Raw genomic sequence first — 26,906 nt, forward strand, 5'->3', positions numbered from 1 at the left:
GTTTTTTTAAGACTGAAGTGGCCGCCTCCCCATCGGGTGCCTGGCAGAGGCTCCATAGAGTCAACCAAGACCTTCAAAGTGAGCTTGAAGCCCAGTGCCAGCGCCAGGAGCTGATTACACACCAGATTCAGACCCTGAAGCGTAGCTATGGGGAGGCCAAGGACACGATCCGGCACCACGAGGCTGAGATCCGGAGCCTCCAGGCACGGCTCAGCAATGCAGCCGCCGAACTAGCCATCAAGGAGCAGGCGCTGGCCAAGCTCAAGGGCGACCTGAAGCGGGAGCAGGGCCGGGTCCGCGAGCAGCTGGAGGAGCGGCAACACAGCGAGGCAGCGCTGAGCAGCCAGCTGAGGGCTAGCGAGCAGAAGCTTAAGAGTGCTGAGGCCCTGCTCCTGGAGAAGACGCAGGAGCTACGGGGCCTGGAGACACAGCAGGCGCTGCAGCGGGACCGGCAAAAGGAGGTCCAGAGGCTGCAAGAGCGCATTGCTGACCTCAGCCAGCAACTGGGTGCCAGTGAGCAGGCCCAGCGGCTGATGGAGGAGAAGCTGCAGAGAAACTACGAGCTGTTGCTGGAGAGCTGTGAGAAGGAGAAGCAGGCATTGCTGCAGAACCTGAAGGAGGTGGAAGACAAGGCCAGCGCCTATGAAGACCAGCTGCAGGGCCAGGCACAGCAGGTGGAGACCCTGCAGAAGGAGAAGCTGAGTGCCACTTTCGAGGGCAGTGAGCAGGTGCACCAGCTGGAGGAGCAGCTGGAGGCGCGAGAGGCCAGTGTGCGCAGGCTCGCAGAGCACGTGCAGAGCCTCTGCGATGAGCGGGACCTCCTCAGGCAGCGGTTCCAGGAGCTGACAGAGCGCGTGGCCACATCCGATGGGGATGTGGCTGAGCTCCGGGAAAAGCTGAGGAGAAGAGAGGCCGACAACCAGAGCCTGGAGCACTCCTACCAGAGGGTCTCCAGCCAGCTGCAGAGCATGCACACTCTGCTGAGAGAGAAGGAGGAAGAGCTGGAGCGCATTAAGGAAGCACATGAGAAGGTTCTGGAGAAGAAGGAGCAGGACCTCAATGAGGCTTTGGTTAAAATGGTTGCCTTGGGGAGCAGCTTAGAGGAAACAGAAATTAAGCTCCAGGCAAAAGAAGAGATTTTAAGGAAATTTGCAAGTGAATCTCCAAAGGACATGGAAGAGCCACAGCGTACCCCTGAAGAGACAGAAAGGGATGGCACTTTGCTCCCAGGCCAACCAGTCCAAGTCACTAGGGCCCCTCTGGGCCTCCCACACACAAGGCTCGAGGATGAGGACGAGGACCTGGGGGCTCCTCTGGGGGAGGAATATGGTGACAGCAGCCCCAGTAGGGAAGACAGCATGGTGCCCCCAAAGTCAGTGGAAGTTCTTGACAGGGAGGGCCATCAGCAGGGCACAGCCAAACTCGACCAGGGGGCACCTGGTGTTAAAAGGCAAAGAATCCGGTTCTCCACAATCCAGTGCCAAAGATACATTCACCCCGAAGGGTCCGAGAAGACCTGGACCAGCAGCACATCTTCCGACACCAGCCAGGACCGGTCACCCTCAGAAGAAAGCATGTCCTCAGAGCCTGCACCCAGTGTACTGCCTGCACCTGGCGACTCTGACACGTACCTCTCTATCATCCACTCCCTGGAGACCAAGCTCTACGTCACAGAGGAAAAGCTCAAAGATGTGACCGTGAGGCTGGAGAGCCAGCAGGGTCAGAGCCGTGAGGCACTGCTCGCACTGCACCATCAGTGGGCAGGCACCGAGGCCCAGCTGCGTGAGCAGCTCCGTGCCAGCCTGCTCCAGGTTGGTGTGCTGGCCTCCCAGCTGGAGCAGGAGAGGCAGGAGAGGGCCAGGAGGGTTGAAGGGCATGTTGGAGAGCTTGGGGACTTCCAGGTCAAGAACAGTCAGGCCCTGATGTGCCTGGAAAATTGCCGAGAACAACTGAGATCTTTGCCTAGGGCCAGCCAGGAGGATGAGCAGGACGCACGTGCAGCCTCCCTGGCCAGTGTGGAGAGTGAGCTAGTCAGCGCCATCCAAGCCCTACGGCACTGGCCAGCCCCAGCCGTTGGCGGGTCCCATGCACAACTGGAGACAGGTGGCACCGAGGAGAACGGGAAACCTGCCTCCCTGCAGCAGTGCCCCCAGCCTGAGCTGACAGAGCAGGAGCGGGTGAGGCTTCTTTCTGACCAGATTGCTCTGGAGGCCTCGCTGATCAGCCAGATAGCAGACTCCCTGAAGAACACAACATCAGATGTCTCCAGAATGCTCCATGAGATTTCTTGGTCAGGACAGCCACTGATGGAATCTGCTGGGGCCCCCGTAGACACCTGGGCCCAGAAGGTGCTGGTGGACGGTGAGTTCTGGAGCCAGGTTGAGTCTCTGAGGAAGCACTTGGGGACGCTGGGAGGAGAGGCAGTCGGTGCCTCAGGAGACGGGCAGCAGAGCATCCCACAGGGCCTGGCCCCCATCCTGGCCAATGCCACGTGGGTCAGGGCAGAGCTCAGCTTTGCCACACAGTCAGTGAGGGAGTCATTCCACCGCAGGCTGCAGAGCATCCAGGAGACCCTGCGGGGCACCCAGACAGCCCTGCGGCAGCACAAGTGCCTGCTGGGGGAAATCTTGGGAGCCTACCAAACCCCAGACTTTGAGAGAGTGATGCAGCAGGTCTTGGAAGCCCTCAGGCTTCCAGCGGGCCATGAAGATGGTGTGCAGCTGTCCTGGGACCTGAGACCCTTAGGAGAAGTCCTGGGCCGAGACTCAGACGGCTCTCAGGAGCCCTTCCATGTGACTGACCAGAGCCCTGGGGCCTTTGTTGCTATTCAGGAGGAGCTTGCCCAGCAGCTGAAGGAAAAGGCCAGCCTCTTAGGGGAGATAGCTGCTGCCTTACCATCTCTGCCACCTGTGGAATCGCTGAGAGATTGCCAGAAGCTTCTCCAGGCATCACAGAGTCTCTCATATAGCACTTGTTTTGGAGGCCTCGGTCAATATTCTTCATTGTTGGTTCAGGATGCCATTATCCAGGCCCAGGTGTGCTATGCGGCCTGCAGAATCCGGCTAGAATATGAGAAGGAGCTCCAGCTCTGCAAGGAGTCCTGGCAGACCCGGGAGTCCTCCTGCTCAGAGCAGGCACAGGCAGCCCAGGCCCTGAGGGAGGAGTACGAGGAGCTTCTCCGCAAGCAGAAGAGCGAGTACCTGGATGTGATCGCCATCGTTGAAAGGGAGAATGCAGAGCTCAAGGCCAAGGCTGCCCAGCTAGACCATCAGCAGCAGTGTCTGGAGGATGCGGAGAGCAAACACAGCATGAGCATGTTCACCCTGCGGGGCAGGTATGAGGAGGAGATCCGGTGCGTGGTGGAGCAGCTGACCAGGACTGAGAGCACACTGCAGGCTGAGCGCAGCCGGGTCCTGAGCCAGCTGGATGCCTCGGTCAGAGATAGGCAGGACATGGAGAGGCATCATGGCGAGCAGATACAGACCCTGGAGGACAGGTTCCAGCTCAAGGTCCGGGAGCTGCAGACAATCCATGAGGAGGAGCTGAGGACCCTGCAGGAGCACTACTCGCAGAGCCTGAGGTGCCTTCAGGACACCCTCTGCCTCCACCAGGGGCCGCACCCCAAGGCCCTGCCGGCCCCTGCCCCCGACTGGCAGGCCACCCAGGGAGAGGCTGACTCCATGACTGGGCTGAGAGAGCGCATCCAGGAGCTGGAGGCCCAGATGGACGTCATGCGGGAGGAGCTGGGACACAAGGACCTGGAGGGCGACGTGGCCACACTGCGCGAGAAGTACCAGAGGGACTTGGAGAGCCTTAAGGTCTTAACGCCCCATTCAGTTTGCAAAGCAGATCCTCCTTGATAACGGGGTGGGTGTGGGGATGTCTGGCTCAGCTACTGTGCAAGCAGAATTGAGGGGATGTGCTGCTGTCCCTCTGCTTGCTGACCGTGGTGTGGTCTCAGCAGGGCCTGGGCCGTGGGCTTAGCCTCTTGTTCGGCATCCCCCGGCGTCCTCCACCAGGAGAACTAGCAGGAGGGCCGCCAAGGTCCCTGGTGGGAGAGGAGCATGTAGTCTTTCCAGCATTTCTCTGCCTTCCTAATGTGGCCTCTCCGTATTCCTGAGAGTAGTCCCCAATCCCTTTGCCAGCCTTGCCTCCTTCCTGACCCCGCCCCCAGAACCTCACCTGGCCCAGTCCCAGCCCAAATCTGAGGCAGCTGCCTGAGGACAACCTTGCAGTCACAGCAACACCCCGGAGAGCCAGGGCCCGGTTGGAGGGCAATCTCCCCCTGATTGCCCTAGGAGAGCACGGTTGGGCAGAGGGTCCCTCTCTGGAACTGGCATTTGATGTGTGCTCTGGTGAGAAGAGCTTTCCCACTGAGCACAGCCTCCAGCCATTCCTGTCCCCTTTCCCAGGACCTTTACAAGTAGCTTTTCCCCAGAACTGCCCTGCACCCCCACCCCTGAGGTCCTGGAGCACAAAGGCGACATGCCAGGGCCTGGGGGTGGGGGTGGGCTGAGTGGAGGTCCAACTCTCTGGCCCCACTCTTTGTAGCTACAGACCACACCCACCATGTGTGGCTGCCAAGCGTCATCCCTTAGACTCAAAAGTTTACCATGATACCTATGCCCTTATGTTCCTCCCACTCAGGAAGCTGCCCCAGTAAATGGCTAGGATGACTAGGCCCCTCAAAAGCCATGTTCAGGTGGCATCTCCCACGCTCATGTGGCAGAGCCGGGTGCACGCACAGCCAGCACCATTGTGCAGCGAGCTTCTGACTCCCATGCGGCTGCCACTGCTCCTGTCCGCACATCCCCACGGCCACTGTCCGGCAGGACACCTGTTTTTCCCAGCCCCTTACTCCTGTAGCTCTGAATGGAATCAGCAGCTCACACGTCACGTCTGTGTGATGGACTCGGCCCCACCAAGACACACAGGTTGTCAGCGAGCACCTCTGGAGAGCTGAGAAGCTTTTTTTTTTTTTTTTTTTTTTTTTTTTTTTTTTTTTTAGACAGAGTCTCGCTCTCTTGCCCAAATCGGAGTGCAATGGCGTGATCTCAACTCATAGCAACCTCCACCTCCCAGGTTCAAGCGATTCTTCTGCCTCAGCCTCCCAAGTAGCTGGGATTACAGGCGCTCACCGCTACACCCGGCTAATTTTTTTTGTATTTTTACTAGAGACGGGGTTTCATCGTGTTAATCAGACTGGTCTCGAACTCCTGACCTCAGGTGATCCACCTGCCTCGGTCTCCCAAAGTACAGGGATTACAGGCATTAGCCAGAGAAGCTCTTTTTCACCATTCTTTCCCCAAATCAGTCAAAACCTTTTAAAAACCATTATGAGTTGTGAGAAGGTTTCAACTGCTATCTTTTGAAAGTGTGTGTATGTGATGACACTGTGGTCAGTTCACCAAAAGCAGCACCCAGATGGGGCCAAGTGCACCTTGAAAAGTTAATTGCACAAACCTTTGCTTTGACCCCAAACATGCTTGCTAGTGTCCTTCCCTGCAGCATCCCAGACAATCAGCAGGGTCCACAGGGGCAGGGCCTGGGCACAGCGATGCCCTGCTTCCTGTCTGCATCTGTAAGAGCCCCCTCCACACCGAGGCTGCTTTAGGTTTGCCAACCAGGTGCAGGCGAGGCCCCATGGAGGTGCCATTATACCACCAGTGAGCAAGAAATCACAAGAGAGAGGACTGCCTCATGTTGAGAACTGACCAGAGATTGTGCTGGGCCAGTGTCACCAGCAGGGAGAAACAGATGATACAGGTCAGGATGAGGCCCCTCCCAAGGGCTTGGACACTGTCCACTCCCTGCTGCCTTAGCTGCCATTGCATAGTGTCCCCTCCTGTGCCTGGGAGCTTCTAGCCCAGGTGTGGGGTTCTCACCCACCCCTGCAGACATACAGAACTTGTAAATAGACAGCACCTTGAGATTTCATCACTTTATGCAGATTTCCACTTGGGTCGTTGGGGACAGGGTCTTGGCCTAACAGCCGTCCTCTAATGTCCACAGGCTTCCACCACACCACAATTGTAGTCATCGATGAACTTCTTTTGGTCCCAGGAATGACTGGCTTAAATTAACATTTGTTTGCAAGATCAGTTATTTTTTAGCATATAGTTTCTCTCCAAAGAAGCAACTGGGTCTTTAAAGAGTCCCAGTGCTTCTGTTAGATTTTTGACTCTTACCTGCTTAATATTCCAAAGCACTCAGATCAAAATAAGGCTTTTCCCAGCAAGCAGACTCAAAAAAAAAAAAGACCTAAAAGATCTATTAATACTAGTTGTGCTCGCTTTAGCAGCACCTCTACTAAAATTGGAATGATACACAGAAGATTAGCATGGCCGCTGCACAAGGATGACACACACATTCGTGAAGTATTCCATATATTTTTTTTTTAATTAAAAAAGACCTATTAGTTAAATGTGTTAACGAGAAGCCACATACGAACCAAAGCAAGTGGGAGGGAGAAAGAAGAGCTCAAACGTGGGGTCTGAAGACCAGGAGCTCCAGAGCTCCGAGCTCCTGCAGCCATCCTGAGGTGTGAGGGTGGCAGGAAGAGACAGCTGCTTCCAGGTGGAGCCACTGGGAGAGGGGGTGGGATGCCCAGTTATAGTGGCAGTAGCTGAGCTGTTCGCCCAGAGCAGCACATAGGTTACAGTCAAGTCCAGACTGACCACGAGTTGGGAAATACTGCCTGAGGCTCTCAGAGATGGCCATCGCTAAAAGTGGGCCCAGAGAAAGATGCCCAGGCATGCTGATAGGATCTCTTGGTATCCTTTCTTGAATCCACATGCAAGAAGATTAACCAAGTGATGCAGGCTGTGAGCCCAGAGTGGGGAAGCCCCCACACTTGAATTTCGAATGGAATGTGGCCACGTTCTTCCAGTTTTTAAAACTCAGCGAGAGGCCCAGTCCCTTCTCTGAAGCAGACCATGTGAAGGATTTAGACAGAAAGTGTGTGCCTCCATGCTCAAAATAGCTGCACACGCACCCCTCCCAGCAGCTGTGCAGCACGCTCACCTGCTTTGTTAGTGAGTGCAGCTCTGATAACCAGGCCTGGGCTTCCTGGTGTGACTTGCTCCCATCCTGGGGCATGCATGTGTCGCTCTAGTGAGGTACAGGAGAGCTTGGAAAGCAGGTCTCCTGTCTTGTTGGAGTTAGCAGAGGTACTAAGTCATTGGTGCCCTTCTCCTTTAAGAAAAGAGTAAGAAAGGGCCGGGTGCGGTGGCTCATGCCTGTAATCCCAGCACTTTGGGAGGCCGAGGTGTTCAGATCACGAGGCCGATCAAGACCATGTTGTCGAACACGTTGAAACCCTGTCTGTACTAAAAATACAAAAAATTAGCCAGACGTGGTTTTTTAGCAGACGCCTGGTCCCAGCTACTCTGGAGGCTGAGGCAGGAGAATGGTGTGAACCTGGGAGGCGGAGTTTGCAGTGAGCCGAGATCGCGCCACTGCACTCCAGCCTGGGCGATAGAGCGAGACTCCGTCTCAAAAAAAAAAAAAAAAAGTAAGAAAGAAGACACAGGCTAGAAGGAAGGAGATCCTGTAGCCTCATCTTATTCCCTCAGTCAACACCTGAGCATTAAGTGACCAGCTGGAGGTTGTCAGCTGGCTAGTGGCAGAGCCCAACCCCCAGCTCCCAGAAGTGGACTGTGTGTGCCCCCAACCCACTGTGGGTTGAGAGGTTCCCAGCCTGGTGCCCGCTAGGCCACTCCCTATACGTGGAATGGCCTTGGTTCCCTCCAGCAGACAAGTCCCTCATCCCTGTTTTACGGGCCTTTCACTTTGTCCCTCCATACCAGATGCAGCCAGCCCCTGCACACGTGCTCTCTCCTCCCTCCTTCCTATGGGACCCACCTGGCAGCAACGCAGGAAGGTCCGGGATTGGCTGATTTCCATTTCATAGCAGCCTCTCCCAACCCACCATACCAACTTCTTCCAGGAAGAAATGGGGCACAGCACAATCACAGAAATAAGATGTAGAGTTGACTAGAAACACCCTTTTTTGAAGGCTCTGATAGCATCACTGAGAATCCCCAGACAGCCCCAGGGATCCTGCTCAGGAGGCCCATGGTGAAGCACGCTCAGTGAGTGCCCAGTCACAGCTGGGCCTGGAAGGGGTGGGATTTCTGGCTCATTTACTAAAAAGGGCCCCAACTTAGAGGTAAAGAAGTCGATGAAGCCCCTTTTGCATTTTGCAGGCCACGTGCGAGCGAGGGTTTGCAGCAATGGAAGAAACGCACCAGAAGAAGATTGAAGATCTGCAGAGGCAGCACCAGCGGGAGCTAGAGAAACTTCGGGAGGAGAAAGACCGCCTCCTGGCCGAGGAGACAGCGGCCACCATCTCAGGTAGGGGGTGGGGTAACTCTGAGGGCAGGGTGACCAGCTTTTCTTGAGCCAGACACACAACTCAGAGGAATGGCCGCTTTTGAATTGCCTTTTGGCTGAGATGTAAGCTTCATTGTTGAAGGCTTCTTTGACTGTTCACTCTGAGGCAAAGGCCAATTTCAGGTCCCTTTTGAGAGTTTGTGAGCTGAGAGCGCACACTTCAACCCGACAGCCCCGTCGTGGCCAGCTGCACACAAGGAGCTGTCCCAACCTGTGACTTTCCCATCCCAACAAGTAGACTGACTAGTGTCAGTCCAGCCAGTGACTTACCCCCTGACAGACTCCTGTCAATGTGGGACCACTTCTGGCCAGAGTGCCCCTGCCCTCAGCATGAGGATATGTAGCCTCACCGGCAGGTGGCCCTAAACAAGCATGTCCCCTGTGCCTTGCGCTGCCTTCTCTTTATGTAATCGCCACCTCAGTGGTTTGTTAATTTAGTTCCAAGGAATAAAATACACCAGCACAAAAGCTTGCTTGTTTTATAAACTCATGTTGGCATTTAACATTGACATTTATTTAATCAGTTTGGTTTTCTTCTAACACCAAAAAAAAAAAAGCCAGACGTGCATTCCTTCCAGGGGGAGTTCATGGAGAATTCTCCCAGCCCGCGCCCACCTCAGAGAATTGGTTCATGAGGGGCCAGCCTGTCATGCAAAATCCGACTGCTGATTGAGTAAGCAAGCATCAGCAGTGGCAAGTGCCACTCCATTGTATGGAGCTCCCCACCCCTGCCAGCAGGAAGGGCATGACCCCTTGGTGCTGAGGCCGTGTCCTTGCCTGCAGCCATCGAAGCCATGAAGAATGCCCACCGGGAGGAGATGGAGCGGGAGCTGGAGAAGAGCCAGCGGTCCCAGATCAGCAGCGTCAACTCGGACGTTGAGGCCCTGCGGCGCCAGTACCTGTAAGTGGCTGGGCCTGCCCATCTGCTTTTGGGAGGGCCTCTGGAAGGTGGCTGGCCAGGCCACAGCTGGGCCCTTCCTGTGTCTTTGCAGAGGCCTCCAAAAGTTGGGGCCTGGGGCCCATGGGTGCTGGGAGCAACTCAGATGCCCTCCTGTCCAGTGCAGGATGTGGCCCAAGTGGGGCCTCCTCTATTCAGAGAGACTGTTTCTTGAAATGCCAAGAACGAGATGCAGCAAACGAAATCTTAAATTCCCCTCTTGTCCAGGGCTGATCCCAGCGACCACCCAGATATGTTCCTCAACAGCTGCCCCGCTAGCCCACCAGGAGCTAGGCAGCTGGACTTAGTCGTACCGGGCAGAAGTGAGAACTAGCACTGAGGTTTAAAACCACACATGTGCTGATTCCCTCTGCACAGGCAGAAGGATAGAACAATACTAGAGTAACTGCTGTAAACTTTTTTCACTTGGTAGAATTGACACAGCCAAGAGCCCACAGATTGGCCACCATGAACGTCACGGCACTCAGGCTCTACCAGGAGCCTTTATAGTATATCTGAAGCTAGGGGTCCTGCCTCAGGAGCTGGCAGCGGTCAGTGGCACCCTGTAGAGGCTCATGCTGACCTCGGTCAGAGCAGGGTGGCTCACCTGGAAGCCCCTCATCCCTGGTTCACCTGCATGAGAGATGGCCCTCCTGGATCCAGGGTGGCAGAACAACCTCAGGAAGCTTGGTTTTTTGAGTCTTGTGTAGAGCCTGGTCCTGGCTATCAGACACAGATGGCTTCGAAAGTGGGTTTACTGAAAACAAATTCTGAGTCAGAAGAGAGTCTAGAAATGGGAGGTCTGTGTGGCCGCAGACTGGATTCTGTCCTGACTGGCATTCCAGAGAAGTGCTAGCTGTAGGACTGTCAGACTGTGAGAAAGGACCAGGGAGGGATGTGAGGGTGAGGTCATCTCTGTAAGGGATCCCTTGCTCTATATGACCCAGGCTGATTAAGACAACAGGCTGTGCAGGCTTGACCTGTGCTTGGCTGTGTCTGATGTCAAGGAGGGACACCGGCCTCTGAGAGGCCTGTTCCTGAAGCAGGCAGAGGAGTGAGTGCTGCCCTCTCCCCAGGGAGGAGCTGCAGTCGGTACAGCGGGAACTGGAGGTCCTCTCGGAGCAGTACTCGCAGAAGTGCCTGGAGAATGCCCACCTGGCCCAGGCGCTGGAAGCCGAGCGGCAGGCCCTGCGGCAGTGCCAGCGTGAGAACCAAGAGCTCAATGCCCACAACCAGGTGAGCCTGCAGCCAGGTTAGCCCAAGGTTAGTCAGGGGCACTCAAGGTCAGGTAGACCCATAGTCAGGTGAGCCAGTGCTAGAGCCAGGCCTCACTTTCAAAGTGGCATGAAGGTCCCTGAGCCACAGAGTGGTCACCTGCCCCAAGGCTTCTCCCTGCCATCCAGCGTGGCCATCTGTGTTGTCAGAATCGTCACCGCGGATAGCTAGAGCAAGGCTGTACTGCCACGTGCACCACCTGCATACACATGACGTCACTCTAGCTTTGACCCTTTCCGAGACTCTCGGGTGTCTTGGTGTCTTCTCTCTGCTCCTCTGAACCTCTGGCTCACTGTTTCTGGGCAGGGCCTGGCAGGGTCATCCTAGTCCTCCAGGATCCTGTCCCTCAGGGACTGAGCTGACACTGTTCAGGGTCAGGCTTACTGCTCACATTTATTTTTGTCAGATTTTTTTCTTAAGATTTGCTTGCTCTGGCTGGGTGTGGTGGCTCACGCCTGTAATCCCAGCATTTTGGGAGGCCAAGGCAGGCAGATCACGAGGTCAGGAGATCAAGACCATCCTGGCTAATACGGTGAAACCCTGTCTCTACTAAAAATACAAAAAATTAGCCGGGCGTGGTGGCGGGCACCTGTAGTCCCAGCTACTCAGGAGGCTGAGGCAGGAGAATGGTGTGAACTCGGGAGGCGGTGCTTGCAGTGAGCTGAGATCATGCCACTGCACTCCAGCCTAGGAGTCTCAAAAAAAATAATAAAAATAAAAATTTGCTTGTTCCTTAGTTAATTGGGGTGCATTTAAATCCTGGCTAATTGAAAGGTTCGAGTCAGGATTCGTTCAATATTGGCTTTTATGTGGGCACCAAACTAAACAGCCCTCTATGACCCCGCCCTGCACAAACACCCGCTGGGACTGGGCACATAGTCTCATCCTCACCTGAGGCCTTCCCAAGGGGTATGGCTGCTGCACAGGGCTGTGTATGAGGCTACTCAGGCAGGACTGGGTCCACTCATTACTGCTGTGGCTTAAAGATGACCCCACAGGAGCTCAGATGGGACCAGCCATGGAACAGATTGACACTAGTTATTGTGACAGAAAGGAATTAAGGATTATCAATTGGATCACACCTACACAGTTCCACAGAGACACAAAGAACCCAGGGAAATGGCCTTCCCGGGTCGTGTCATGCGACTTGGCCCCAGGCAGCTCTGGAGTGTCACTGTTGTGTTGCTGTCCCCCAGGAGCTGAACAACCGCCTGGCTGCAGAGATCACACGGTTACGGACGCTGCTGACTGGGGACGGCGGTGGGGAGGCCACTGGGTCACCCCTTGCACAGGGCAAGGATGCCTATGAACTAGAGGTACCATCAGGAGCCAGGCCCTGCCTGACTCAGCTCTGCACCCAGGAGCCCCAGGGGAGTGCGGCATGGCCCCTTACAGGGTTGTGGGAGGGACAGACCTGAGACAGCAGGAGTTGCAGGGTCCAGGACGATCCAAGTCACCTGGAGGTGGTGAGGAGCAGTGAGCTGCCAAGTGGCGTGAGAGCCACTAGCCGAGCGGGGCCCTCGAGAGGCTGTGGGGATCCTGACCCCATCTCACTCTCCCCACCCACTCCTCTCCATTTCTGCCATGCCGCAAACACTGACCACTCAAAAGGACACGTTCTGTAGCCATGTGGCTGCTGCAGCTCAGGTCAGGGAGGCTCGCTTTATGTCAGAATGATAGATTCTGGAGTATAGGGTGTCCTTTTAGGAAGGCACTTAGATTTCTCCACGTTCAATTAAAATTTCACCCTAAAATGTGCTAAAATTTCAGCACTCAGCCAGCCAGAGCTCATCCGGCTGGGCCGGTTCTGGTGGCTTCGAGCTTCGTCTCTGTAGTGGAGCCACCTCCTGGCAGCGACACTGAGAGGCCAAGGCTGGGAGGGAGCAGTGCTTGGTGTGATCAGCTCCTGCCACAAGTCCAGGTGTGGGGCCTCTGTCTGCTGTGCCTGTGCCTTGTACTAAATGAGTGCTTTACCAAAAAGGCGGGCAGGAGAGGCTGAGTGAGTCTGACACAAGTGTCAGTGGTAGCATTTCCTGATTCTCGCGGGCTTGGTCCCCAGAGACAAGCAGGTCTAGCTCACAGCACCCCAGGCTGAGGAGGGAGTCTTGGCACTGGGAGGAATCACGGCCGTTTCTTTCCTCTTCCTGTTTCTGTATGTGAGGCTGAAGCTGTGAGCGGTGTTTAAACAATGCTTCCCCGCGTTGGGCACTGCGGGGCTGCCCTGCTCACTGGTGATTGGAGAGCCCTCTGCACGCTTCAGCCTGCTCTGGAGACCCTGGTTCATTTACTCCTGAATATTGGTCCCTAATCTCTCTGTCATTTTAGGTCTTATTGCGGGTAAAGGAATCGGAAATACAGTACCTGAAACAGGAAATTAGCTCCCTCAAGGATGAGCTGCAGACGGCACTGCGGGTAAGGCCACCGCACCGCAGGAGGGCGGGTACAGGAACAGGCTCTAGGTGACATGCGCCTCCTGAACTCAGGCTGGGGCTCAGCGTGGATTCTTCTGAAGCAGATTTTACTCTTGTGAGGAAGGCACTTTCCAAAATCAAGTTCTCTTGAAAGACCAGCCTGCAGGCAGGTGCTATGGGAACGTGGACATGAGCAACCTGCCTGGCCTGGCTCCAGCATCAGTGTGTATGTGCTTTTTGTGTCCTTTGGGAGGAATGTTCCAGAGAAAAGGCCTGTGAAGTGAGGCAAGGCTTGACTTCCATTTGAGCCACCTCCTGGCTTTCACCAGCCTCCTCCAGGGACACCTGGAATCAGGGGAGACGACAGAATCATTGGTGGTCACTCAGTCACCTAGGGAATCCAAGACACAGAGACGGTTTTCCAGGCTAAAGCCCACAAGGGAGGGGCCTGGGCACTCAGAGCCACACCAGGCTGGTCGGGTAATCCCGGAACTGCCTCCTGCACTCACGGGGCCTGGAGATTATCCTTCCACGTCCTGATGGCTGTGCCTGTGTCCTCAGGCCCCATGGTTTTTCCTCTCTGCCACTTTCTGCCTCTAGAAGACAGAGGTGAACAAGCCTCCTCTCCTGCCCAAAGCAAGCCTCCCCACCGTATTCAGTCCCCAGGGAGACAGGCCACGTTGTGCGTGCTCCTCTTTCCTGGATTTAACTACCATTCTCTGTCATTTCACTCCCAAGGACAAGAAGTACGCAAGTGACAAGTACAAAGACATCTACACAGAGCTCAGCATCGCGAAGGCTAAGGCTGACTGTGACATCAGCAGGTTGAAGGAGCAGCTCAAGGCTGCAACGGAAGCGCTGGGGGAAAAGTCCCCTGACAGTGCCACGGTGTCCGGATACGGTGTGTCCTTGGGTCATGCCCTCTGGGCTATTGCTGGGGGGCTTCTGGGGGTTTGGTCATAGAGGTTTCCCGGTGCTTGACTCGAGGCAGAAGAGTCCCAGTGATGCTTGTAGACCCAGGCATCCCAGTGGAGCAGGAGCACCAGCCTCACACAGCTGCCCCAGACAGGCCTTGCTCTCCCCAGCGCAGCAGTGGATGCTGTGCTGATTGCTCTAGGGAGAACCCATAATATCAGCATAATATTTTCGAAGTAATAACAAGTCTTATTTTTCTAAAGAACTCAACCACTGGGCCGAAGTAGCTCTCACTAGCTGCTTGATCCTAGGATTTGACTATAATATCTGTAAAAGGCCATAGAGTGGAGAATGGGAGGGAGCCCCCTGCTTTCTGAAATGAACAGCAGGACTTTTTTTTTCTTGGCTAAAAACATTTAGGTACCCTGTGAAAAATAGATGGCAGGGAGGATGAAAGAGTTAACATTTTATCAAGCACTTTCAGCTCATACGTAATTTTTTTTTTGAGACTGGGTCTTGCTCTGTTGCCCAGGTTGGAATGCAATGGCGTGATTTCACTGCAGCCTCCGCCTCCCAGGCTCAAGGATTCTCCCATCTTAGCCTCCCCAGTAGCTGGGACTACAGGCGTGTACCACAACACCTGGCTAATTTTTATATTTTTAGTAGAGACAGGATTTTACCATGTTGCCCAGACTGATCTCAAACTCCTGGGCTCAAGCGATCCAGCCACCTTGACCTCCCAAAGTGCTGAGATTACAGGTGTGAGTCACTGCACCTGGCCAGATTATACATAATTTCATTTCACCTTCATCTTGATTTTTATATAAAGACCCACAAACAGGAAAAGATGTGCTAGCTCACTAATACCCCCCCCCAAAAAAAATCAACTTTTTTTCTGTCAGGCAAGGAATAGTGATTATGGTGGTACTGACAGATGCTGGGAGGAAGACTCCATTTTTCCATAAATACCTTGAGTAGTCAGACTTGGTGGTAGGCCTGGCTACCCAGGAAGCTGAGGTGGGAGGATCACTTGAGCCCAGGAGTTCTGGGTGGTCACGCACAAAGCTAAGTCGATCAGGTATCCACACTAAGTTTGGTATCAATATGGTGACCTCCTGGGAGTAGGGGATCACCAGGTTGCCTAAGAAGGGGTGAACTGGCTCAGGTCAAAATGAAACAGGTCAAAACTCCTGTGCTGGCCAGGCACAGTGGCTCACACCTGTAATCCCAGCACTTTGGAAAGCTGAGGTGGGCAGATCACTTGATCTCAAGAGTTCAAGACCAGCCTGGGCAACATGACAAAACCCTGTCTGTACAAAAAGTACAAAAAAACTAGCTGGGACTGCTGGCATTTATACACCTGTAGTCCCAGCACTACTTAGGAGGCTGAGGTGGGAGGATCACTTGAGCCCAGCAGGTGGAAGTGGCAGTAAGCCATGATTGCACTGCTGCACTCCAGCCTGGGTGACAGAATGAGACCCTGCCTCAAAAAAAAGAAAGAAAAAAAAAAACCTGTGGTGAGCTGTAGTGGAATCACACGTGTGAATAGGCACTACATTCTAGCCTGGGCAACACAGCAATAATCTGTCTCTTAAAAGAAATAAGAGGGCCGGGCGCGGTAGCTCATGCCTGTAATCCCAGCTCTTTGCGGGGGTCGAGGTGGGCAGATCGCGAGGTCAGGAGTTCGAGACCAGCCTGGCCAACATGGTGAAACCCTATCTCTACCAAAAATACAAAAATTAGCTCTCCGTGGTGGCACGTACCTGTAGTCCCAGCTACTCAGGAGGCTGAGGCAGGAGAATCGCTTGAACCTAGAGGTGGAGGTTGCAGTGAGCTGAAATCGCACCACTACACTGCAGCCTGGCGATAGACTCCGTCTCAAAAAAAAAAAAATAGAGAAAACAAAACAAAAAACCTCACACATGCACAGGATGTGTGTTATGACTCAATATATGTTTGTGTTACAGGTATTTAAGTAGACATTTGTAAGAAGCCTAAAGGACTGCTGTCTGGGTGGGTGGATGATGAGAAGGCCTTGGCCTTACCATCTTGCTTTAGACAGTCTGCGCTACCAGGAGGAAGGTGGAGAATCATGGATAATGGGGGTAGGGGTCTGCTCAGCATTGAGATCCCACAGTGGAGTGAGAAGACCAAGTCACTTTGGAGGGAATGCTGTTCTGGGCTACAGTCACAGTGCAGGAAGCCCTGGCAGGGCCCCACATACACATTCTCCCATTGTGCTGGTGTTTTGTGGTGGTCTGAAAAGATCTAGCATGTTTTATGGTTATTGGCTTTTAATTCCCTTAGAGTTGTTTAAGGAAGTGTCCTAAGTATGCTGCAGTAGGAAGCTTGGGAAATGTTTCAGGATTCAGTCAGGTTCCATAGGGTTTTAGAAAGCAAAGATAACAGGTCTGTTTGTTTTCATTATATACTTCAGATATAATGAAATCTAAAAGCAATCCTGACTTCTTGAAGAAAGACAGATCCTGTGTCACCCGGCAACTCAGAAACATCAGGTCCAAGGTGAGACTGGGGTCCAGCCCCCTGGTGGGAAGGGCTTGAGGGACACTGGGGAGAGGAGCCCAAACTGAAGTAAGGGTGCTCCTGTGGGCCGCAGCCGCGAAAGCCCAGGGCCCAGCACTCAGCCAGGCCAAGCTCACCCTGCTGGGCTGGTTCTGGTGGCTTTGAGCTCTGTCTGTCTTAGAGCCACCTCCTGGCAGTGACATTGAGAGGCCAGGGCTGTGAAGAGCAGTGCTTGGCATGATCGGCTCCTGCCTCGAGGCCGGGTTTCACCCAGCCCCGCTCGTGTTGGCCTGCTGTCAGCTGTGCCTGTGGTGTTCCTTGCATGTCACTGTTGTGACACTGGTTCTGCCTCCAGGAGACGATGCTGCCTGCTCTCCTTCCCCAGCCAGGAAGCAGCATATCTTCAGTGTGCTGTCCAGAGCCAGTCATGCACAGGAGGGCGGGCAGAGGTGGGAGCGGCACCGCGTGTGTGAGGGATTGGTTGTGTGTCTCATGTCTGCTCTCTCCTCTGACAGTCCGTAATTGAGCAGGTCTCGTGGGATACCTGAAATGCACCCGCTTCCCGGCCCATGCAGGAGGTAAACCGCCTCTCCCACTGCCTGCATGCACTGCTCACACCCCCATGGCAAACGCCTGCGTCATGGTTACTTTATTTCAATTCATCCTGCTCCAACATACCAAATCCAAGTGAGGTTTCTTTAACCTGCTCTGGGGAGTTAATTGGCACTCTAACCTCTTAACAGAGATGACCCTGGCAGTGAGGCACTCCTGTAGCCTGGTGGGCAGGCAGAGAGCCAGGCACCCATCAGCATATGCATGTTGGATAATCTGTGCACAACGGCTGAACTCCCTCCACCCTTTCAGGGGACACCTGTCTTGCCCTCTGTCACGAGGTAGTTTACAGATGTCCACACTGGCAAGAGAAGTCTGCCATCACCAAGGGGCTCGCCCACCTAGTGACCCACTTAGTGGCCTCTGTCAAGGCTAACAGGCTGGTCGTTCTAGGAATGGATAAACCAGGACTAGAGCTTGGTGAAGATGGTTCAGAAGAGCATGATAACTATAAGCAATAAGGGCAAAATATTTACCAGTTTTGTTTTTTTTTTTCTTTTTTAATAAAACAAAAGCTTCTCACTAGGTGCCATTGAAGGCTCTATCCCAGAGAGGAGGTGGGGGCAGGCCCATGGTGGGAGATACCCTGAGAATGAGTAGTTGCTGGCTCAGTGGCTTGATCTCATACATTCGGAATGAGAACGTGGAGGAAAGCAAGAACCATGTCTTCCTCCTTATGCTGGTCCTTTCTCAAGCGTACCCACAGCACCCTGCCGGCCGAGGGACTTCAGCCTGAGGCTTGGCTAAAGAGTTGAGGGTTTTAAGCCTGGTCAGTTTGGTTTTATTTTTCTACAGTCCTAAGTCACCTATACCCAAATATGGTTTAGGGTTGATTGAAAACTTAGCTTGGGCGTTTTTCTTTAAACATAAAGAACATTTTGTTTAGCAAAAGGAAACTTGTTTTTTGGTTCATGGTTTTCTTACTGAAGATTCTACTACTAATTCGAGGCTAAACTCTAGCTAGTATCTTTGAGCTTTTCTTGAAGGAGTTTGAAGTTTACTATTAGTGATTTGGGCTTTTGGACCATGCCTATAAGTGACAGTCAGGGGAGGGGACCAGCTGTCACTGACAGGACCCTTCCAGGGAGGCTGTGTGACACCCACGGGCCCCTGACAGTAACTCTGTGCAGTAAGTGGGTGGGGGCCTCTCACTGTGGCTGGGAACCAGCCAGAGCAGGGATGAGGGAGCAGACTGTCTGGGCCCCAGGGAGGACTGAAAAGGATGGAGAGAAACCCCAGGATGGGGTGCTCCTGATGTGTTTTTAAGTTGATGTTTGGCTTGGCTGGGTTTCTGTAATAACAAAGTCCTTGGAGTGCAGGGCCAGTCCAAGGACTTCACAGATGTCTGCGGTGCAACGGGGCAGGATGGGGCCTTGTTGGCGCTCCCAGGAGACATTAGGAGGCACAGGCATGGGTGGGTATCATCCTTTTCCTCAACTATATCTGAAAACTCCACCCAACCCTTTAAGAAGACAGGAATGAAGTTGCCCAGAAACCGTACTTCTCATTGGTGTTTTTGATATGGCATCTGATGTGCACTGATCTGTGTCTTTCGTTCTATTCTGTTGTTCTGTCCTGTCTCACTGAAAAGGACCACAAGTTTCAGCTGCTACAAAATCAAAGCCAGCAAGTTGCTTAAGAGCAGCATAGCCTCTTCTGGGATTGAGATCAGAGAATGCTTCCCTTGGGGTTCTTAAGGGGCCCCTGTGTTAGTGCTCAGCTCAGTATGCGGGGCTGCAGGAGGCACTCAGTGGAGAGACCAGCCTGGGGGAGATGAACCCCAGAGGGAGCTGACTGAGCCCCGAGGGCCAGGCACGGCAGCCGAACCTGTGCAGGGGTCCTTGGGCTGAGCAGCCACCAGGAGAGAATCCAGAGGACGTAAAGAGAGAGAAAGCCTCCCGGAGCCAGTTTGGAAATAGCGTAGGGGGTTTCGCTTACTTCCCACCCTTGGAATTGTAGCAAGCCCAGCATCACCCGAGCCTGAGCTCTGCCCTTGTCACTGGGGCAGGAGCCAGCAGCGAGCATGCTGGGTGCTATGGCTGTCAGGGCGCTCCCCTCCCCTGGGCCTGCTGTAGCAGAATTCTGGGGCTTCTCATGCAGTGCCTGCAAGGAGCAAACCAAGGCCTTAGGGGTGTCCAAACTCACTACAGTCCTGACAGAAAGTCCTCAGCAAGCAGGAACCGGGATATGACAGTGACATCCCCCAGCCATGCTCCGGGGCGTGCCTCTGAGTAGCACTTAGGCTTCGGGCTGCCTGCCTGGCTTGGCCCCAGCCCCTTTAGTGGTGACCAGATGTCTACACAGGTCCTCTGCAAGACTGACTGCTGTGAGAACCCTGCACTCTGCGGGGAGGGACCCCAAGGGTACCTAGGAGCAGGCATGGGTGTTGAAGCACATCTGGGCTCAGAATGGGAGATGGATTTTCTCCCCATTCCCCTACCCACTCTCTGTGGCAAGCTTCCAAAGAAACCCTCTCAGACACACAATTACCAAGCTGTACCAATTGCTTGAGGTGAGGCTCACCTGGACCAGTGAGTTTTAAAATGCTTAGCAGCAGAACCATTTATTTAAAAATAACATTGTTTATTTATTTACACAGACACATAGCTCCAGAATATAACAAACAAGCAGGTCTGTTCTGGGTAGAGCTGGGTGGGGTGGGGGACCCTGGAGCTCCCCCTTCCCTTGAGCTTTGGAGGGAGCCTCAAGCTGGCCAGCCCATGCTCAGTCCCCAGTCCATCACACCAGGGCCTCCAGGACGGTGTCAGAGTGTGCCTGAGCCTAAGCTAGAGACTCCCCAGTAGATGGGGTATAGCCTGCAGTTTCACGTTGCTCAGGTTTTTGGTTGAAACTGGTAGAATCGGCCGGGCGCGGTGGCTCAAGCCTGTAATCCCAGCACTTTGGGAGGCCAAGACGGGCGGATCACGAGGTCAGGCGATCGAGACCATCCTGGCTAACACGGTGAAACCCCGTCTCTACTAAAAAATATAAAAAACTAGCTGGGCGAGGTGGCGGGCCCCTGTAGTCCCAGCTACTCGGGAGGCTGAGGCAGGAGAATGGCGTGAACCCGGGAGGCGGAGCTTGCAGTGAGCTGAGATCTGGCCACTGCACCTCAGCCTGGGTGACAGAGCAAGACTCTGTCTCAAAAAAAAAAAAAAAAACTGGTAGAATCTTGCAGACCCTGAGCTAGAGACCATCCCTTCAGCTTCTGATTTCTCAGTAAAGCCTGTACCTGCACCAGCTCTGGCAAGAGTAAGCCATGGGGAGTCGGCAGGGCTGTCTGACGGCGACACTTAGTGTGAAGAGGGAAATGAGTGAGGAGCCACGGCACTTTCCAGTCAGTACTGGAATGCCCTTCATTTCCAGTCATTCTCTGAAAAGTGCTCTTCCTTTTCTTACTCAGAAATTGAATCATTGAAGAAAGTCTAAGAATGAGATGGAAAATATTCTGTCCCCCAGTTAGTAAGATCTCATTCATCTCTGGACATACAGATTTAAGCTTTAGCAAGATCCCACGTGAACAGAGTATTGGTTTTACGTTTTGAAAATCTTACTATACATGTTGGCGTGTTCCCAAATCCCCATAACACAGGCCTCTGATCAGGGAATGCCAGAAATGGGTCTGAGGGCAGCGGGCGCTGCAGAGGCGCTGTGAGAGCGAGGCCCTGTCCCGGGACACCCATCCTGCTGGGGATGCCCTGGAGCATCTGGTCCTCCTCAGCGGAGGCTGTCAGGTGAAGAGTCTCTCTGGAGCTGGATGTGGACAAATCCACACACAAGACAAGACACGGGGATGGGCAGTCTCCTCGCTCATTGCACTGTTTTCCCTGGCTGGATTCGTCTGATCACTGCTTGTCTAAAGAGCCCTCAGCTCAGAATTTAGCTGCTTAAACACATGGTCTTGTGTCTCTGATTTTTTTTTCCTTTTTCATCCAAGTAATTTTCTGAAGGGGAAAACATCCTCCACCAATAACAGCATTTCCTGGGACCTCTCCTCCTGGCATGCCCACTAACCGCACCTGCACCCGGCTCTCTGACTGATGCCGGCTCCACCAGCGGTCTGGTCTGGTCCGGTCCGGTCCGGTCCAGTGCAGGAGGTCTAACGGTGTGTTTATTTTCTCCTCCTGCTTTGTCTCTACCCAGAGTCTGAAGGAAGGCCTGACGGTGCAAGAACGGTTGAAGCTCTTTGAATCCAGGGACTTGAAGAAAGACTAGCTGTGTCCCATCCAAGTTGAGCACGCGCCTTCCCCAGCTTGCAGCAGCACACCCCGAGCGCTGCTTTTCACCTGTACCTTTGTTTTATTATTATTATTGCTGTTGTTGTCATCGTTAACTGTGGGCATGGAATGTGTGAGGCTGGCTTCTGGGTTGTCCACACCACTCTGCTGTGTTGACTTCCTGTTGTCTTCATCAAAGCTCTTTTCCGTGGTATTCTAAAATTAGGCCAGCAGTGGGGGCTGGGAGGGCATCTGTGTTAGTCCCTTCTTGGCTGTGATCCGCTGCACTCACTGTCAGTATTAAGGCCCAGCAGCCTGTTGATAAGCTACCCTGTCTCACCACGCGCTGGTGTGGAAACAGGGCCCAGCCAGCACGCCTCAAGGTAGATGGAATCCCCACTGGTCAGAGAAAAAGCCATGCGGACACTCCAGCTTTTGGCCTGGGTCACAGCACTGACTCCTCACCCGCTAGTCTGGCTGTTAAGAGGAGAAGGTGCGCTGCCTTCCGGCCTGGGAGGAAGACAGCATTTTGTATCTGTTCCACTGATGCAGCTTAGAACCACACACCCCTGAGAATCGTGGCAAACCTTTCACAACCTGGAAAATGTTGAAAGCAACCATTCCTATTTTTGTTTGTTTTTTATTAAATCTTGCACAAAACCCCCGGCCCCTCTCCTTCCTTCCTTCCTTCCTCTGCTCGTTCCTTTCTTGGTCTCCAGTAACCCTGGTCTTTTCATAACTACTCAAGATTGTTGACCTGCAGCCCAGGTTTCAGACTCTGATTGCAAAAAGTGAATTCCCTCCAGGAATCATTCAAAGCGGGGGAAGGTTTGGGGGGTTTGGGTTTTTTTAACCTTTTGGAGAAGAAACCGTCACATTGCTTTGGAAAAGGTTGAGAGGACACCCCTGTTAAGTCAAGAAGAAAGTACAGAGGATGTCAGAATCTGATGAGAACAGCACATTAGTGTGTATTCAGACTCTGATCTTAACTCTCATTTAATTAATCTGCGCTCTGGAAACCTATCTTGCAACATTTACTTTTAAAAGAGCCTGTTTAAAGTAAACCTATACTACCAGTTTTGCTTTTTCTGACAGTTTGAGGAAGACCTTTTTAACTACCACAAAACATTCTACAACAATTCTTGAAAATCTCCTAAATTGGAGTCTCTATTATGGCCCCATGAAAAGCATTAATTCCATTAAGATAAGGAGTATAAACCCTGGCTGGTGGAATAGGTTCTGCTACTTTAGGAGCAAGGTGGGGTGTGAGCAGATGATTTTCATGCCAAGAACATGCTTTCACTTTGTATTCATGCTTGAGTTGGTGTGATGGTCTCTGTGGGTGTGTGGATGCTTTGGGAGTAGAAATCTAGAAATCCTGTTGCTCAGTTTCTAGATGAAGTCATGAGCATGGTTATCTGTGGAGCTCTGGCCCCGCCCCCAATGTGCAGAAAGGCTGGGAGAAAGGCCTGGAGTTTTCATGTGTTTTAAGACCCAGGTTTAGGTGCTCTCTTCTCACTGGAATAGCTAAGTGCTCTCCACTGGCATCGAGCCCTTTCCACAAGTTTTTAAGGCTCTTAACCCACACTTTCACTCCTCTGCTACTAGTCTTCAGTGTTGTTAACAGCAAGAGAAAATTGGGTTTGTTTTAAAATCTACTTCTCTGAGGTGGCACAGTTGCGCAGCTGTAGTCCCAGCTACTCAGGAGGCTGAGGTGGGACGATCGCTTCAGTCCAGAAGGTTGAAGCTGCAGTTAGCCATGATCACGTCACTGCACTCCAGCCTGGGCAACAGAGCAAGGCCCCATATCAAATACAGATACACTTATCAGACCCCCCTGACCATTTAGATTAGCAGTGCTTTGAGAAATGCACTATGACCTTTCTGTGTCAATGGGAATATACAGAAGGAACGTTCGGGACCCCACTGTCCCCCACAGCCCCATTGTTGTCTCCAGCACACTGCTGGGACACACGAATGCTCCAGGACAGACAGGGACCTGGTGTGCATCAGGATCTGACCAGACAGGAGTTTTTGCCTGTTATCTGGGTGCTACGATTTCGTGCCATTCTCTGAGGTCCACCACCTGCCTTGCCTGGTGTGGTTTCCTTCTGCCCCGGGGACAGACCCACTGGCCCTTCTGCAGACAGCTTCCTGCCTTCTGCCCTCCAGGGGGTTCTGGGCAGAGTCCATGCTTGGAGACAGGATCTCTCTGCCTTCAGCCCTCACAGTGCTTTAAATTAAAGCAAGTTTGCCCATAGGTCAAAAGAGCATTTGATTCACTTTTTTCCATCACGTATCCCTTGAGGCTGGACTTCAGGAATCCTAGAAAATTAATATGAGTGCAGCATGTAAGGGGTCAGAGACAGGCCAGCTGGGCATCTGTATTCCTCCCTGCCACAGGCCTCTCCCCCGGGGCTGATTTAGTGTAGGGTATTGCCAGGAAATGGACTGAGGCTGCTTTGCTAAGAGCTCCTGAAAATGCCCTGGGCCTGCCCTGGCGTTTCTGAAGAGCCCTCACAAGGGACAGCCACCATGTGGGTCAAGGAAGTCTGGGTTCCCTGCTGGTGGGCTCCATCCTGCGATGGATAGTGAACCAGGCGAGAAAGGATGACGATGTTCTTCATGTTCCACCTAGACATGCCCCAGGAACAGAGACTTGCCCAGATGGCAACACTGGCACAGATGTTGATGGCTACCCAACTGGTGCCACACTGAGCAGGGAGCATTGTGCTGCACAGGGCTGGGCCCTCTCTCCAGTTTCCTTCCTGCAGGCATCCAAATACCCTGGAAAGGTCTTAGCCCCTGAATTCCAGGGAGAAGAAAGAAGAACAGTGAAGAAGTAGAACTGGTTTCTGTGTGGGGAGAGGAAAGTCTTAGGGGCAGCTGCGGGCGGGGTCTCAGGCTGCTCTTTGGCACCACCCACACAATAGTGAGCTTTCCCAGCTTTACCGATGAGGAAGATGTTCAAATAGATAAGACTTCAGCATTTTAATTATTTTCCTATAAATGTATTTATGTGTAGTATGCTAGCACCAGCCGGTAAGCTGTGCCCCACATATGAATGGGAAAGTGAGGCTTGTGTGAGTTTTTGCGGGCATGTGCGTAATTACCTTGTGTGCACACCTGCACGTGCAGAATAGTCACTTTCTGCTGGTCAGTTTCTTTATCCACACATGGTGCCTCAGCCCCAAGCAGGTGTGGAGACCAGCGTTTCAGAGGACGCACTGTCCACAGCCTCCCGGGTCCGAGTGGATCATGGGGCAGGGGTGGAGGCGGACAGTGCGCTGCCCTGTGAGCTGGAGGCCTGTGCTTCAGGGAGTCATAATGGGCCTGTGCTAAGTGGGTGATGCGGTGAACATCCCAGGGTGACTAGAGATAGCAGCATCGCGAACTTGTGGGTTTATTGAACAAGAGGTAACATCAGAGAGGATCTTGCCTTCAGATTCAGCAAGTATGAAGGCAGAAGAGCATGGAGACCAAGGCCCCACAGCCTGCTTAGTGATGTGGAAGGCCCAGCAAGAACCTGTTTCTGCAGCAGCCACCAGCTCCTGTCACTCTGACCCTCCAGCTCATGCAGCCATACAGGGAGAAGAGGGAATTTTGGCTGTTTAAAGAACACAGTTGTGAATCTCAGAATGTGCCTGAAAGGAATACTGACAGATAAGGCTGGAAACAAAACTGATGGCTTGAAAAACATTTTTATCGAATGTGTTTACTACCATTTGTTTTACTACAGAGGTAGATGGGACTCTTAACTTTTGGGTACATGGAAACATGCTGAGAAACACAATCCTGATCATCACTCCTGCCTGGCCATCTCCTGGGAGGCTGCTGGGTGCCACAGAGCTGGAACACACCAGAGCCCGCTAGGTGTTTGCAGGGCCCTGGAGGCCAAGGCCACTCTGTGTGGGGTCCCTGTCGGCAGCCAGGTCCCCACACAAACAAGTAATCCTGTTCGGCCTACTTGGCTTTGAACATGACCTACAGCCTAATTTGGGGTGTAGGGGAAGCTCTGCTGTCCCCTGCTCCTTTGTATGTTGGGTGACTTTAATGGCTGGCCACATACCCCTTTCTCCCAGCTACTCATTCACAGACTTGCCTGAGTTCTAAGACAGTCGCACTTAGAAAAGAATGCGACACATCAACATTTACTGTTCCCGAAAAAAAAGAGTTTGCTCAACATGGTCCTAAAGAAGCTTGGAATTTATAAGACCTTCCTTTATAAAATACAGTGTTTTTTGGGGAGTTGTTGTTTGTTTGTTGCTTTTTGTTGTTGGTTTGTTTTTTGTTTTGAGACAGAGTCTTGCTCTGTTGCCCAGGCTGGAGTGTGGTGGTGCAGTCTCGGCTCACTGCAACCTCTGCCTCCCGGGTTCACGCCATTCTCCTGCCTCAGCCTCCCGAGTAGCTGGGACTACAGGCGCCCGCCACCACACCTGGCTAATTTTTTTTGTATTTTTAATAGAGATGGGGTTTCACCATGTTGGCCAGGATGGGCTCGATCTCCTGACCTCGTGATCCGCCCGCCTCAGCCTCCCAAAGTGCTGCTGGGATTGCAGGTGTGAACCACTGTGCCTGGCGTATAAGATAGAGTTTTTTTAAAAAAACCTGTGACCCCATTGTCACTAAGGGAGAAAGAAATTAAGTATTGTCAAAGTTTTATAAAGAATGGAAACGTATGATATTATACTTCGAAGGAATTTGATGTTGAAATTTTAAAGAAAATTTGTCATGTTGGTGAGAAAGCTTCACTTTCCTGGGAGCATCATTCATTTTAGAGTGTGAGATGAAAATCCTGGCTAGGCGAGTCACAGGTCTGATGTACAAGGAATTTGCGTTCTAAACAGGTTGTAACTTGCCGGAAGGTCCATGTTGGAGCACTAAGAGGTGACACAGGCCAGAGACGTTTCGTTTCCCCTTTCCTGCAAGCTGGCATCAGCCCTGTGTTTTCTCCTTTCAGCTGAAATGAGCGAAGGTTCTCGGTGCGGGCAAAACAGCCCCATTTCTGAAAGGATTTGGGAAGAAAGCTGCTGGTAACTTGCTTATTAAAAAGTTCCTTAGAATTAAGGCATCTACACACTGTTTTCCCACCTTTCACCTTCCTGGGCTTTCCTGCCCTCCAGCATTCTTCTGAAGAGAGGTTCCTAGCCCACTCAGCGCAAGCGTCTTCAGTGGGTACTCAGCAGCTGAACGTGGGTTTTCCACGCACTTCAGGCTTGGAGGTTGGCCATGTACAAGCACACTCCTTCCCTCCCCGGGCCTCTCCATGCCACCACCCGCTTTAAAGATGTAAACTCAGTAGATTTCTCATCCCATAAAAGGTCATCTTCACATCGAAAGGTGAAGGCCGCCGCTGTTCTCAATGCCAAGCAACAGAGCGTTCTGAGATGGGCGTTCCTTGCACAGCAGCTATGGCAGGTTGTTCTGCAGCCACCCCTTAGAGGGGGCTGTTCGTTGTACCCTTGTACAGTTCTTGTGTTTACACACTTGGGCCGAACACTTTTCAGCAAGGGCGTGTGTCCACAACCGATGGCAGTAAGAACCACCCTGAGCCGAAGGCTAGTAACACGGTGCTGTAGGCTCTTTAAAAGGAAAGCCTGGCATAAACCCAGTATGGAAAGG

At 52.9% G+C, this 26,906-nt stretch overlaps 1 protein-coding gene and 1 non-coding gene across 20 annotated transcripts in view; both read left to right on the forward strand.

Moving 5' to 3' along the window:
- Positions 1-21,944, forward strand: part of MPRIP (myosin phosphatase Rho interacting protein) — a 144,052-nt gene extending 122,108 nt beyond the window's left edge. For 8 of the 19 annotated variants that reach the window (XM_045375294.3, XM_074018689.1, XM_005582998.5 and 5 more), the window contains 9 exons: positions 12-3,818; positions 8,208-8,355; positions 9,178-9,295; positions 10,408-10,567; positions 11,803-11,922; positions 12,932-13,018; positions 13,756-13,918; positions 16,370-16,455; positions 21,211-21,944. In XM_045375294.3, coding sequence (XP_045231229.2) covers positions 12-3,818; positions 8,208-8,355; positions 9,178-9,295; positions 10,408-10,567; positions 11,803-11,922; positions 12,932-13,018; positions 13,756-13,918; positions 16,370-16,455; positions 21,211-21,282 — 4,761 coding nt within the window. In that variant the 3' untranslated portion in view covers positions 21,283-21,944. Of the gene's footprint in view, positions 1-11; positions 3,819-8,207; positions 8,356-9,177; positions 9,296-10,407; positions 10,568-11,802; positions 11,923-12,931; positions 13,019-13,755; positions 13,919-16,369; positions 16,456-16,970; positions 17,034-21,210 lie in introns of all 19 variants that reach the window. The other 11 variants (XM_005583003.5, XM_074018692.1, XM_074018694.1 and 8 more) reach the window with 3 other exon arrangements.
- On the forward strand, positions 6,286-6,392 carry LOC123569679 (U6 spliceosomal RNA). The gene has a single exon (XR_006693480.1). It is a non-coding gene; the product is annotated as a U6 spliceosomal RNA (small nuclear RNA).
- Positions 21,945-26,906: the final 4,962 nt, after the last annotated feature.

The sequence above is a fragment of the Macaca fascicularis genome, chromosome 16, assembly GCF_037993035.2.
Source record: "Macaca fascicularis isolate 582-1 chromosome 16, T2T-MFA8v1.1".
Classification (NCBI taxonomy): Eukaryota; Metazoa; Chordata; class Mammalia; order Primates; family Cercopithecidae; genus Macaca; species Macaca fascicularis.